Source organism: Salmo salar, chromosome 22 (assembly GCF_965601325.2).
Source record: "Salmo salar chromosome 22, fSalSal1, whole genome shotgun sequence".
Lineage (NCBI taxonomy): Eukaryota > Metazoa > Chordata > Actinopteri > Salmoniformes > Salmonidae > Salmo > Salmo salar.
In genome coordinates this window covers 28,488,351-28,502,500 of record NC_138312.1, presented here as the reverse complement: position 1 = coordinate 28,502,500, position 14,150 = coordinate 28,488,351, and the positions used below count along the sequence as shown (strand labels likewise).

General features: G+C 41.8%; 1 protein-coding gene across 1 annotated transcript in view; it reads left to right on the top strand.

The window, feature by feature from the left end:
• The window catches only part of LOC106583121 (ethanolamine kinase 1), a 37,744-nt gene that overhangs the window by 18,610 nt on the left and 4,984 nt on the right, over positions 1-14,150 (top strand). The window contains exons 6-8 of the mRNA XM_014166953.3: positions 13,196-13,279; positions 13,366-13,526; positions 13,654-13,727. Of these exons, the coding sequence (XP_014022428.1) occupies positions 13,196-13,279; positions 13,366-13,526; positions 13,654-13,727 (319 nt within the window). The remainder of the gene's footprint in view (positions 1-13,195; positions 13,280-13,365; positions 13,527-13,653; positions 13,728-14,150) is intronic.

Sequence of the window (14,150 nt, the reverse complement as noted above, 5' to 3'; positions counted from 1 at the left end):
CCTAGAGCCCCCGAGACAGGTTTGTGTCGGGGCACCGATCTGGGGAAGGGTACCAAAAAATGTCTGCAGCATTGAAGGTCCCCAATAACACAATGGCCTCCATCATTCTTAAATGGAAGAAGTTTGCAACCTCCAAGATTCTTTCTAGAGCTGTCCGCCCAGCCAAACTGAGCAATCGGGGGAGAAGGGCCTTGGTCAGGGAGGTGACCAAGAACCCGATCGTCACTTTGACAGAGCTCCAGAGTTCCTTCTTGGAGATGGTTGTCCTTGAAGGTTCTCCCTTGAAGGTTCTCCCATCTCTGCAGCACTCCACCAATCAGGCCTTTTATGATAGTGGCCAGACTGAAGCCACTCTTCAGTAAAAGGCACATGACAGCCCACTTGGAGTTTGCCAAAAGGCAAAGATTCTCTGGTCTGATGAAACCAAGATTGAACTCTTTGACCTGAATACCAAGCGTCACGTCTGGATAAAACCTGACACCATCCCTATGGTGAAGCATGGTGGTGGTGGCAGCATCATGCTGTGGGGATGTTTTTCAACGGCAGGGACTGGGAGACTAGTCAGTATCAAGGGAAAGATTAACTGAGCAAAGTACAGAGAGATCCTTGATGTGGAAACCTGTTCCAGAGAGCTCAGGACCTCAGACTGGGGAAAAGGTTCACCTTCCAACAGGACAATGACCCTGAGCACACAGCCAAGACAACGCAGGAGTGGCTTTGGGACAAGTCTCTGAATGTCCTTGAGTGGCCCAGCCAGAGCCCATGTTTGAACCCGATCAAACATCCCTGGAGAGACATGAAAATAGCTGTGCAGCAACACTCCCCATCCAACCTGACAGCGCTTGCGAGGATCTGCAGAGAATGGGAGAAACTCCCCAAATACAGGTGTGCCAAGCTTGCAGCATCATACCCAAGAAGAGTCGAGGCTGTAGTTGCTGCCACAGGTGCTTCAACAAAGTACTGAGTGAAGGGTCTGAATACTTATGAAATGTATATTTATTTATTTGCAAACATTTCTAAAACCTGTTTTTGCTTTGCCATTATAGGGTATTGTGTATAGATTGATGGGGGGGCACACAATTTAATCAATTTTATAACAAGGCAGTAATATAACAACATTTGGAAAAAGTCAAGGGGTCTGAATACTTTCCGAATGCACTGTATACTGTTCAATTAAACTTTAACCAAAATCATTTTTGGCATTTTCACCAATTTCTGCTTTTCCTGTGTTCATTTCAGATCATTTCCACACTGCCACACAGGACTGCACAATATTGGCTAAAAATCTAGGCATTATTTTTAACCAAATGTTGCAGTTGCGATTTGACTTGCAATTTAGATCAAAACACTTGGGTGAACAGTTGGGATCATGAAAATAGAATGATTATTATAATGATATAGTTAAATTATACTAGTGGGCACTTTGAATACAGTGTTTGACATGACAATGAATGAAAATGCCAGGGAAGAGTTATTGTGACAGGTTAGGAAACAGTGTTTGTCAGTGTTTCCTAGGGGATCCTATAATCTTTGGCTTCATCAAATGTTTTCTCTTAGCTATTTCATGTAGCTAACACATTCATGCTTTGTCTAATCGTCTTTGGTTTCGAAGGTACTGTTGCACAAACAACATGCTGATTTAGGCCTGCATCGTCATTGGTATCAGATTGGCTACGTTTGCTCTGACTCAGTACATTTTATTAGCTAGCTAACGCGCTATTAGCATTAGCGGCTGACACGATTTAGCCACAAATTGTTAAGAAAATACAAACTAGCAGTTTGCAGATGTAAGAAACAAACTAATAGCGTAATTATAGAACTCTGGTGGATTTATATTAACTCTTTAGAGCCCATAGCGGCCGTCAATGGCTTTTCTTTAAATTACTATAGCGGCCACAAATGGCCTTGTTTTTCTAACAATACTATCTGTGTCAATATCGCAAAATGAACGTGCTATCAACTTGTTGTCGTATTCGCGTGGCTGTTGTCATCAACCAGAAACAGGGTATGCTGTCATTTGAAAAAAAAAAATGATGGCGCCGAAGAGGACTCGACTTTTCACTGTGAAAGACGCTGTATCTATGTTGGTTAGGGGTACTGATTCGGACACGTCCTTGCACTTTGAAAACGTAAACAGTAGATATATATTTGATGCTGTGAAACTTGGGGAATGGCTCTCAGATTAGAAAGTCCTGTCATGATAACTTGGATGGTACAGGTTAAAACAGCAGCGGTGGAGCTCAAATAATTTGGACCGAAAGTATGTGGTCACCTTCTCATCAAACATTTAATTCCAAAATCATGGGCAATAAATGGAGTTGGTCCCCCCTTTGCTGCTATAACAGCCTCCACTCTTCTGGGAAGGCTTTCCACTAGATGTTGGAACATTGCTGCGGGACTTGCTTCCATTCAGCCACAAGAGCATTAGTGAGGTCGGGCACTGATGTTGAGCGATTAGGCCTGGCTCACAGTCGGCGTTCCAATTCATCCCAAATGTGTTCGATGGGGTTGAGGTCAGGGCTCTGTGCAGGCCAGTCAAGTTTTTCCACATGGACCTCGCTTTGTGCAAGGGGACATTGTCATGCTGAAACAGGAAAGGGCCTTCCCCGAACTGTTGCCACAAAGCTGGAAGCACAGAATTGTCTAGAATGTCATTGTATGCTGTAGCATTAACCTCTCTAGGGGAGGTGGGACGAAATCGTCCCACACTATTCAACAGCCAGTGAAAAATCAGAGCGCCAAATTTAAAACCACAAAATGTCATAATTCAAAGTTCTCAAACATAGGACTATTTTACACCATTTTATAGATACACTTCTCCTGAATCGAACCACGTTGTCCGATTTCCAAAAGGCTTTACAGCGAAAGCAAAACATTAGATTGTTAGGAGAGTACATAGACACAAATAATCCACAGCCATTTTCCAAGCAAGCATATATGTCACATAAACCCAAACCACAGCTAAATGCAGCACTAACCTTTGATCTTCATCAGATGACACTCCTAGGACATTGTTATACAATACATGCATGTTTTGCATGTTTTGTTCAATCAAGTTCATATTTATATCAAAAACCAGCATGTGATGTTCAAAACTAGCATACCCACCGAAAACTTCTGTTGATTTACTAAATTACTCACGATAAACGTTGACAAAATACATAATTATTTTAAGAATTATAGATACAGAACTCCTTTATGCAATCGCTATGTCCGATTTTAAAATAGCTTTTGGGGCGAAAGCACATTTTGCAATATTCTGAGTACATAGCTCGGCCATCATGGCTAGCTATTTTGACATCCGCCAACTTCGGGGTCACCTAAACTCAGAATTACTATTAGAGAAATTGGATTACCTTTGCTGTTCTTCGTCAGAATGCACTCCCAGGACTTCTACTTCAACAACAAATGTTGTTTTGGTTCCAAATAATCCATAGTTATATCCAAATACCTCCGTTTTGTTTGTGCGTTCAGGTCACTATCCGAAGGGTAACGCGCGAGCGCATTTCGTGAGAATTGTTTTTGAAATATTCCATTACCGTACTTAGAAGCATGTCAAATGCTGTTTAAAATACATTTTTATGCTATTTTTCTCATAAAATACCGCTAATATTCCAACCGGGCAACGTTGTATTCATTCAAATACTGAAAATAAAAAAATTGAGAAGTCTCGTGAACGCGCATCTCCAGTCTCACTGTCCCCAGGCTGACCACTTACAAACTCTGCTCCTATACTTTGCCCAGGGACCGCAGACACCCCGCAGACACCCCATTCCACTTTCTGGCGGCTTTAGAGAGACAATGGAAGCCTTAGAAAGTGTCACGTTACAGCACAGATGCTGTAATGTCGATAGAGATGCAACAGAAGGACAATAAATTGTCACAGGGCACTTCCTGCATGGAATCCTCTCAGGTTTTGGCCTGCCATATGAGTTCTGTTATACTGCCCCCTATCACAAAGAAGTTAAGATTTTCCTTCACCGGAACTAAGGGGATTAGCCCGAACCATTATTTCTCCTCCACCAAACTTTACAGTTGGCACTGTGCATTGGGGCAGGTAGCGTTCGCCTGGCATCCGCCAAACCCAGATTCATCCGTCGGACTGCCAGATCGCGAAGCGTGATTCATCACTCCATAGAACTAATTTCCACTGCTCCAGAGTCCAATGGAGGCAATCTTTACACCACTCCAGCCGACACTTGGCATTGCGCATGGTGATCTTAGGCTTGTGTGCGGCTGCTCTGCCATGGGAACCCATTTCATGAAGCTCCCGACGAACAGTTCATTTTGAAGTAGTCTCTGAATTGTTGTTTACATTTGTACATTGACAACTATTCTTACTTGTGTAACAATTAAATAGTCTACTTTGTGTGGGTTTTGAAATACTTTCTGTATATTGTCCTCTGGTCACATTTTGGATGTTTTTAATATTTTTTAATATTTAATATTTTTTATATTTAATGTAAATAATACGTATAAGTATAATATATTATACTTAGAACATTTTGAGTGAGTGTGAATGTGGTGTCATATTAAAGTAGAGGTTGAGCTCTTTTAAACTCAGTTAACTTGTAATTGTAATTTGTTCTTTGTTTTTGAGCTATGGCTGTTTTGAAATGTGTGAGAAAATGAGCTTTATCTTGGAAATTCGCAGCATAGCAATATTCTAGAATTCTATTGGGGTCTAAAGGGTTAAGACCTAAAGTGGAAACAGCATCATTGTCATCAACATTGTAGCATGTGTTGCATTGACCATGCAGACTGAACACAAGTGTCTCATGGTCGAGCAAAAACAAATGTGCTCCTTGAGTGACGGGGCGGAGCTAGGTCTGTGTGGAAAGCGGCATGGAGGGAGAGAGAACTCAAGTAGTGGAGTAAATTTATAAAAATTGACTACACACAGTGTCACATTTAACAAACTATTCAAACATTCAGATACCATTACAGAAAGTAAAGTAAAAACTTAAACCGGCCCATGTATTGGTATTTATTAGGATCCCCATTAGCTGCTGAAACAACTACTCTTCCTGGGGTCCACGTGAAATAATATATAGTACAGAACATTATTAGTCAAGGACTGAACTACATACAGTGCATTCAAAGTATTCAGACCACTTGACTTTTTCAAAATGTTGTTATGTTACAGCCGTATTCTTAAATGGATTCAATTGTTTTTGTTCCGTGTCAATTTACACACACTACTCCATAATGACAAAGCAAAAACAGGTTATTTTAGAAATTGTGGCAAATGTATTAAAATAAAGAACTGAAATACATATTTACATAAGTATTCAGATGCTTTACTCAGTACTTTGTTGAAGCACCTTTGGCAGGGATTACAGACAAGTCTTCTTAGGTGTGATGCTACAAGCTTGTCAAACCTGTATTTGGGGAGTTTCTCACATTCTTCTCTGCAGATCCGCTCAAGCTCTGTCAGGTTGGATGGGGAGTGTCGCTGCACAGCTATTTTCATGTCTCTAGAGTTCAATCGGGTTCAAGTCCGGGATCTGGCTGGGCCACTCAAGGACATTGAGACTTGTCCCGAAGCCACTCCTGCGTTGTCTTGGCTGTGTGCTTAGGGTCGATGTCCTGTTGGAAGGTGAACCTTCGCCCCAGTCTGAGGTCCTGAGCGCTCTGGAGCAGGTTTTCATCAAGGATCTCTCTGTACTTTGCTCCGTTCATCATTCCCTCGGTCCTAACTAGTCTCCCAGTCCCTGCTGCTGAAAAACATCCCCACAGCATGATGCTGCCACCATGCTTCACCGTAGGGATGGTGCCAGGTTCCCTCCAAACGTGACACTTGGCATTCAGGCCAAAGAGTTCAATCTTGGTTTCATCAGACCAGAGAATCTTGTTTCCTTTAGGTGCCTTTTGGCAAACTCCAAGCGGGCTGTTATGTGCCTTTTGCTGAGGAGTGGCTTCCGTTCTACCATAAAGGCCTGATTGGTGGAGTGCTGCAGAGATGGTTGTTTTTCTGGAAGGTTCTCCTATCTCTGCAGAGGAACTCCGGAGCTCTGTCAAAGTGACCATCGGGTTCTTGGTTACGTCCCTGATGAAAGCCCTTCTTGAAATAACTACAGATGGACTCCAAGTTGTAGAAACATCTTAAGGATGATCAATGGAAACAGGATGCATCTGAGCTAAATTTTGAGTCTCATAGCAAAGGGTCTGAATACTTAAATAAGGCATTTAAAAAGACAAATAATAATTTAATCCATTTTAGAATAAGGCTTTAACGTAACAAAAAGGGGAAGGGGTCTGTGTTAATATGGGCACTTATTTTTGTCCTTTTCTGGGTTGCTTGTTTGTTTTTAGTGCTATTCTGAGAGGCTGATCCGAGGGAGACATGTCAGTGACATTTACATTTGAGTCAATGGTACTGGGTGGGCTGCCCACAGCGGGCTTCTTCCTAAGGCAGGCAGTTTCAGTGCAAACCGTGGAATTCAATTCTATATGCATATGATTATTGCAGATAATACCCTCAGCGCTAACAGTTATAGGAACATAGATTAGGTTACTTACATTCACTGCACTTCTATTTCTCTGGGATATAATACGATTTCCATGTCCTCTGTTGCTTATTATGACAGGGAGGACTGGAACGCTACCAAACCCAGACCGTCAGTCTCTTGAGCAGTTCGCTATGTTGATGGAGATAATCCTGGAACCCCTGCGGTAAGGGTGAATCCCATCTTTTAAAGATTGTTGGTTGCTCCCACAGCAAGTCAAATTTGTCACAAAAGGAGACATTCCTGTCTTTGCAGAGTTTCTTCAGGAACTTGTTTAGGGCAGCTAGGTGGCTGTAATGTTCCAAACCCCTTCTATAGCACGGCAGGGGGCTAGAGATTAATGTTCTCTTCCCTTTGCAGACAAGGATGTTCAAGAGAAAGTTGTAGTCCTCCTTCAATTCTTCAGATTGCCGAAAGCGAATGACGTTATATCCAACTTCGGTGCCAATAGTAGAGTAGCTGGCTAGAACTGTTTGCAGGAGGGAGTTGTCTTGGACACGGTAACAATGGACCTTGGTCTGCCCACAGGCCGCAGGCCGGACAAAATCTCACCATTGAGCTGCCCAAGACGGTGGTGGTCGTGATGGAATACAATGGGGAAGGAAGAGGGGAAAGGAGGCAGGGGGGAGGAGGAGGTTTGCTTCGACTCATGCAAGCCTGACTCAACGCACATGTAGCAGTGGATGGTGTCGGGATCCTCGGGGAGGTGGAGGAGGGCCCAAGACCTTGCTTCCTTTGGTCAGTGACTGGCTGAGCCGTGGAGGAGGGTGCCCCTGGACGGCTGCTGGCGTACACCATCAGTACCGGTGTATATAGTAAAATACAGTATACTGCCTAGCACAAGATAGAACATAGGGATGTAACAATTCACGATAGGCATTGGTCCCTGGTTGAAATGTTTAAGAATTGAGTCCGAGGGACCCCAAAGCAACGCAAATGTAGCATGCATCGGTCAGAAAATCTATTAAAACGTTATGAATTGCCGGTTCACAATTGTTTTGTTCAAATTCCTTTATTTCTACCTTCCGAAAATACCACTCATCATTTGTGACAACTGCATCCTCTCCTTCACTGTGGAACTAAGCATGTAATTATGTTAGACAGTCATTTTGCAAACCAAACAAACCCAGGCAATATCAGTAGCCTAGTCAAAGTGCGCGCTGTGTGCAGCTTGGTGCACTGCCCAACGAGAGGTATGCCTAATTCTGATCTGGCACATTTGCAAGTCATCTTCAGCATTCAAATGTTAGTAAAATGGGCGCCTCCTGAGTAGCGCAGCGGTCTAAGGCACTGCAGTGCTTGAGGCGTCATTAAAGATCCGGGTTCGATCCCGGATGTGTCGCAGCCGGCCGCGACCGGGAGACCCTTGAGGCGACGCACAATTGGCCCAGCGTCGTCCAGGTTAGGGGATGGTTTGTCCGGCCGGGATGTCCTTGTCCTATCGCGCTCTAGCTACTCCTGGCGCATGCACGCTGACAGGGTTGCCAGTTGTGCAGTGTTTCCTCCAACACATTGGTGCTGCCTGTTTCTGGGTTAAGTGGGATAGCCCCTTTTTTTTTTCAGTTTTCGCCTAAAATGACATACCCAAATCTAATTGCCTGTAGCAAGGATATGTAAATTCTTGGTACCATTTGAAAGGAAACACTTTGAAGTTTGTGGAAATGTGAATTGAATGTAGGAGAATATAACACAATAGATCTGATAGAAGAAAATAAAAAATAAATAAAAAATCCCCTACCACCATCTTTGAAATGCAACAGAAAGGTCCCAGTTCTAGCAATCACTCTGGTTGTAATTCCGATGGTGTCCACAAGATGGCAGCAGTGTATGTGTGACGCTTCAGACGGATAACATGAACTGTGGGCGAACTTCATGACATTTCGTGTGAAGTCACCCAGGTACATTTGGGCAAATCGTGAAGGAGACATTTGCATTCATATTACATTTTTCTGCAAGAATATCGTCAAATCTGCATACTTGGACTTTGATTTAGCTTTTCCAGTATTAGTAGCCATATTATAAGTTCAACATTTGCAAAACAACCCGTTTTCATAACTTCATAACTCTGAATATCCTTATAATTTTTGTCTAAAAGGAAAAGGCATGCTGTCACACAAGGTTAGTAGCTACATTTTACGACAGATACAGGGTTTCCGGATACTCCCGTAAAGCCCAGCTCATTGGCTATCTAGGTAGCTTTGTTGACCCCGATTGGTGCTTATTTGACAAAGTTAGTCGATCAAGTGAAGACCGCCCGCGTCATCGGCGGTACCATGAAGGCGTTGCTCTCTGACCAAATTTGATGTCCTATAGGATATACTACACCCCTAATGGTATAGTGAAGTCTGGTTATGTTCTAGGATCTCTGAGGAATATATATGAATGTGGTTTGACTGGTTGAAACAACGTTTAGGGTTAGATTTTCACAGATTCCTTTATTTGCAAATTGAACGAGCAGAAATACAAAATCGATCGTGCATGCTATATGGACCTTTTTAGGATATGGAAAAAGGATTTTATCTAACAAAATGACACTTCATGTTATCTCTGGGACCCTTTTGGATGATAAATCAGAGCAAGATTTCAGAATGTAAGTACACATTTCACCTTCAGAGGTAAATTTATCAAACCTATCGCGGTAAATAAAGTGTTTTGTTGTTAGGAGCTGTCCTCAAACAATAGCATGACATTTTTTCGCAGTAATAGCTACTGTAAATTGGACAGTGAAGTTATATTAACAAGAATTTAAGCTTTTAGCCGATATAAGACACTTTAATATATGTACCGACATTTGTTGTTTCTTTAAAATCTGCGATCGTGACGCAAGGCGCTGCATGATTTACAACTGTCCCGTTGACGGGACGCCTATCCCTAAGCGAGCAGTGTGTGAAGAAGCAGTGCGGCTTGGCAGGGTCATGTTTAGGAGGACGCATGGCTCTCGACCTTCGCCTCTCCCAAGTCCGTACGGGAGTTTCAGCGATGGGACAATACTGTAACTACCAATTGCATATCAGGAAATTGGGGTGAAAAATGGGTGTGTGTATGTATGTGTGTATATATATATATATATATATATATATATATATATATATATATATATATATATATATATATATATATATATATATATATATATATACTTTCATACGTACGTATATGTGTACACACACACACACACACACACACACACACACACACACACACTCTACCGTTCAAAGGTTTGAGGTCACTTAGAAATGTCCTTATTTTTGAAAGAAAAGCTAATTTATTGTCCATTTTAAAATAACATCAAATTGATCAGAAATAGTGTAGACATTGTTAATGTTAATATATGACTATTGTAGCTGGAAACTGCTTTAAAAAAAAAAAAAAAAAAGGAATATCAACGGAGGCGTACGGAGGCCCATTATCAGCAACCATCACTCCTGTGTTAGCTAATCCAAGTTGATCATTTTAAAAGGCTAATTGATCGTTAGAAAACCCTTTTGCAATTATGTTAGCACAGCTGAAAACTGGAAGCTTCATTAAATAGTACCAGCAAAACACCAGTCTCAACGTCAACAGTGAAGAGGCGACTCCGGGATGCTGGCCTTCTAGGCAGAGTTCCTCTGGGAAGTGTCTGTGTTCTTTTGCCCATCTTAATCTTTTCTTTTTTATTGGCCAGTCTGGGATATGGCTTTTTCTTTGCAACTCTGCCTAGAAGGCCAGCATCCTGGAGTCTCCTCTTCACTGGTGATGTTGAGACTGGTGTTTTGCGGGTACTATTTAATGAAGCTGGCAGTTGAGGACTTGTGCGTCATCTGTTTCTCAAACTAGCCACTCTAATGTACTTGTCCTCTTGTTCAGTTGTGCACCGGGGCCTCCGACTCTTTCTATTCTGTTTAGAGCCAGTTTGCTCTGTCCTGTGAATGGAGTAATACACAGCGTTGTACGAGATCTTCAGTTTCTTGGCCACTTCTCGCATGGAATAGCCTTAATTTCTCAGAACAAGATTAGACTGACGAGTTTCAGAAGAAAGTTTTTTGTTTCTGGCCATTTTGAGCCTGTAATCGAACCCACAAATGCTGATGCTCCAGATACTCAACTAGTCTAAAGAAGGCCAGTTTAATTGCTTCTTTAAAATCAGCACAACAGTTTTCAGCTGTGCTAACATAATTGTAAAAGGGTTTTCTAATGATCAATTAGCCTTTTAAAATAAACTTCAATTAGCGAACACCACGTGCCATTGGAATACAGGAGTGATGGTTGCTGATAATTGGCCTCCGTACGCCTATGTAGATATTCCATAAAAAATCTGCCGTTTCCAGCTACAATAGTCATTTACAACATTAACAATGTCTACACTGTATTTCTGATCAATTTGATGCTATTTTAATGGACAAAAAAATGTGCTTTTCTTTCAAAAACAAGGACATATATGTTTTGTAAAATTACTTGCGCAATATTAGGCTTTATTAGTTGTGTGACAACTAATGTAATTTGCAAGGTAACATTTTATCAAATGCGCTGTTGAAAGTTGTATTTTACCAGAATAAAGTAGCATACTGCCGGAGAGACAACTCTCATATGGCTATAGGTAGGCAACATGCTGATTGGGGTTATTTTATTTTGATCAGGTTTACCATCTACAATAGTTTTGGTAGTTTAGCTTGAAACAATCGGTGTGTATATGGCAATTTTTTGATAAACAGGGTAAATCACTTTTGCTACCCGCAATGTATGGTCGAAGTAGGAGAAGAAGCAGTCTAAACCATTAGATTATGGGTGAAATCCAAAATTGTGCTGTAGATTCATTGGCTTAGTCATAGGTAATTTTTAACACTTCATCTGAAAAAATAACTAATACTGAGCAAAAATATAAATGCGGCAATTTCAAAGATTTTACTGAGTTCATTAGAAAATCAGTCAATTAAAATAAATTCATTAGGCCCTAATCTATGGATTTCACATGAATGGGAATACAGCTATGCATCTGTTCGTCACAGATACCTTAAAAAAAAGGTAGGGGCGTGGATCAGAAAAACAGTATCTGATGTGTTCACATCTCCTTCACATAGAGTTGATCTGGATGTTGATTGTGGCCTGTGGAATGTTGTCCCACTGTTCTTCAATGGCTGTGTGAAGTTGCAAGACATTGGTGGGAACTGGAACGCGCTGTTGTACACTTCAATCCAGAGCATCCCAAACATGCTCAATGGGTGACATGTCTGGTGAGTGTGCAGGCCATGGAAGAACTGGGACATTTTAAGCTTCCAGAAATTGTGTACAGAGCCTTGTGACATAGGGCCGTGCATTATCATGCTGAAACGTGATGGCGGCAGATGAATGTCACAATAGTGGGCCTCAGGATCTCGTCACATTTTAGAGTGGCCTGTTATTGTCCCCGGCACAAGGTGTACCTGTGTAATGATCATGCTGTTAAATCAGCTTGTTGATATGCCACATCTGTCAGGTGGATGGATTATCTTGGCAAAGGAGAAATGCTCACTAACAGGGATGTAAAAATGTATGCACAAAATGTTTTGCAAAATAAGCTTTTTGTGTGTATGCAACATTTCTTGGATATTTTATTTCAGCTCATGAAACATGGGACCAACACTTTACATGTTGCAATTACATTTTTGTTCAGTATAATTAGTGGGTGATGGTGATTTCAGAGTGTGGGGGGGTGGTGGGACAAAAAGCCATCTGATGCTGGGGTGGTAGTTGCCCAGTTTCCCATATGGCGTAGCGGTACCCACATACACCATATACATCACATATACAGTACCGGTCAAAAGTTTGGACACACCTACTCATTCAAGGGTTTCATCATACCGCTTGATGTTTTTTTGCGACTGCGCTTTCAAAGTTCTTTACATTTTCCACTTTGACTGACCTTCATGTCTTAAAGTAATGATGGAATGCCGTTTCTCTTTGCTTATTTGAGCTGTTCTTGACATAATATGGACTTGGTCTTTTACCAAATAGGGCTATCTTCTGTATACCACCTTTACCTTGTCACATAACAACTGATTTGGCTCAAACGCATTAAGAAAATAAATTCCACATATTAACTTTTAACAAGGCACACCTGTTAATTGAAATGCATTCCAGGTGACTACCTCATGAAGCTGGTTGAGAGAATGCCAAGGGTGTGCAAAGCTGTCAAGGTAAAGGGTGGCTACTTTGTAGAATCTCAAATATAAAATATGTTGATTTTAACACTTTTTTTGGTTACTACATAATTCCATATGTGTTATTTCATAGTTTTGATGTCTTCACTATTATTCTCCAATGTAGAAAATAGCAAAAATAAAAACCCTTGAATGAGTAGGTGTGTCCAAACTTTTGACTGGTACTGTGTGTGTGTATATATATGTGTGAGGCTCATTAGCAGAAGATTTTAATTTGGAATGGAAAATCTGTATTTATGTAATAAATGTTTGCTTCGTATTGCATCATACCGAATCACCGATTAGTTTCTAACTAAAACCTTTGTTATTGGAGCCCATGTATCTAGATACGTATTGAATCGTCTTCAAAAGGGAAGATGCACATTTCTAGTAGAACATTGTCATCTATAACCGCAAAGAGTCAAATCTTCAAAAAAAAAGTCAGTAACTCCAGTGTTTGACAACATAATAGTAAAAATTTGTAACATTATCACAAATTTTCTTTCAAACCCCTCTTTTTTTTTTCTCCAGGCCATGTCCGGTTCATAGACTATGAATACTCTAGTTACAACTATCAGGCCTTTGACATCGGGAACCACTTCAACGAGTTTGCAGGTAAGAGGAGATACATGGGCTGTATCTTAGTCATGACATGTTCTGTACATCATATATAATGTGTGTGTGTGTGTGTGTGTGTTCAGGTATGAGCGAGCTGGACTATGGGCTGTATCCTAGCCGTGAGATGCAGCTGGAGTGGCTGCGTGTGTATCTGCACGCGTACAAGGCGTCCACTAAGAAAGGAGAGGAGGTCAGCGACAGAGAGCTCGAGACTCTCTACGTACAGGTCAACAAGTTTGCCCTGGTGAGGAACACACTGTCGCTCACACCACTGTGGTCACTGCTCGCTCTCTCTCTCTCACACACACACACACGTGTTAGTACTGGGCTGATCAGTTTGGTCCTGTCTAACCACTGACCTCTCTCTATAGGCGTCACACTTCTTTTGGGGCTTCTGGGCACTCATCCAGGCCAAGTACTCTTCCATAAATTTTGACTTCCTGGGGTAAGTGCATGTGTGTTATGGTCCCTTGTTAAAATACGTTGGTTGGCCTGTCTGCCTGTGTTGCATGTGAGTGAAAGGGATCTCTTACTGTGAAAGACATACCAAAACTCAGTCAAAGTCTGTCGTAGAGTACAATCTCCACTACACATGGTTTCCACACAGTGAGAGATGGAAAGGGGAGTAAGCGCCTGTGGAAATAGTGAGAAAGGAGCAGTTGATTAGAGAGAGAGCTGTCTTCTCCCTGCTTCCCCCAGGGACCTGCAGAGGTGTAACTGACCCACAGGCTGGTGGTTTGAGTGTCTGCAACCCAATCAGTCCTGCAGTGACGACAGAACTGTCCCCCCGGTCACTCTGTGCCCCTGCCTGTATGAGTGACACATTGCTCTGACAGTTTAGCAGCTAGTCAATGGGATCTGTCTGGGG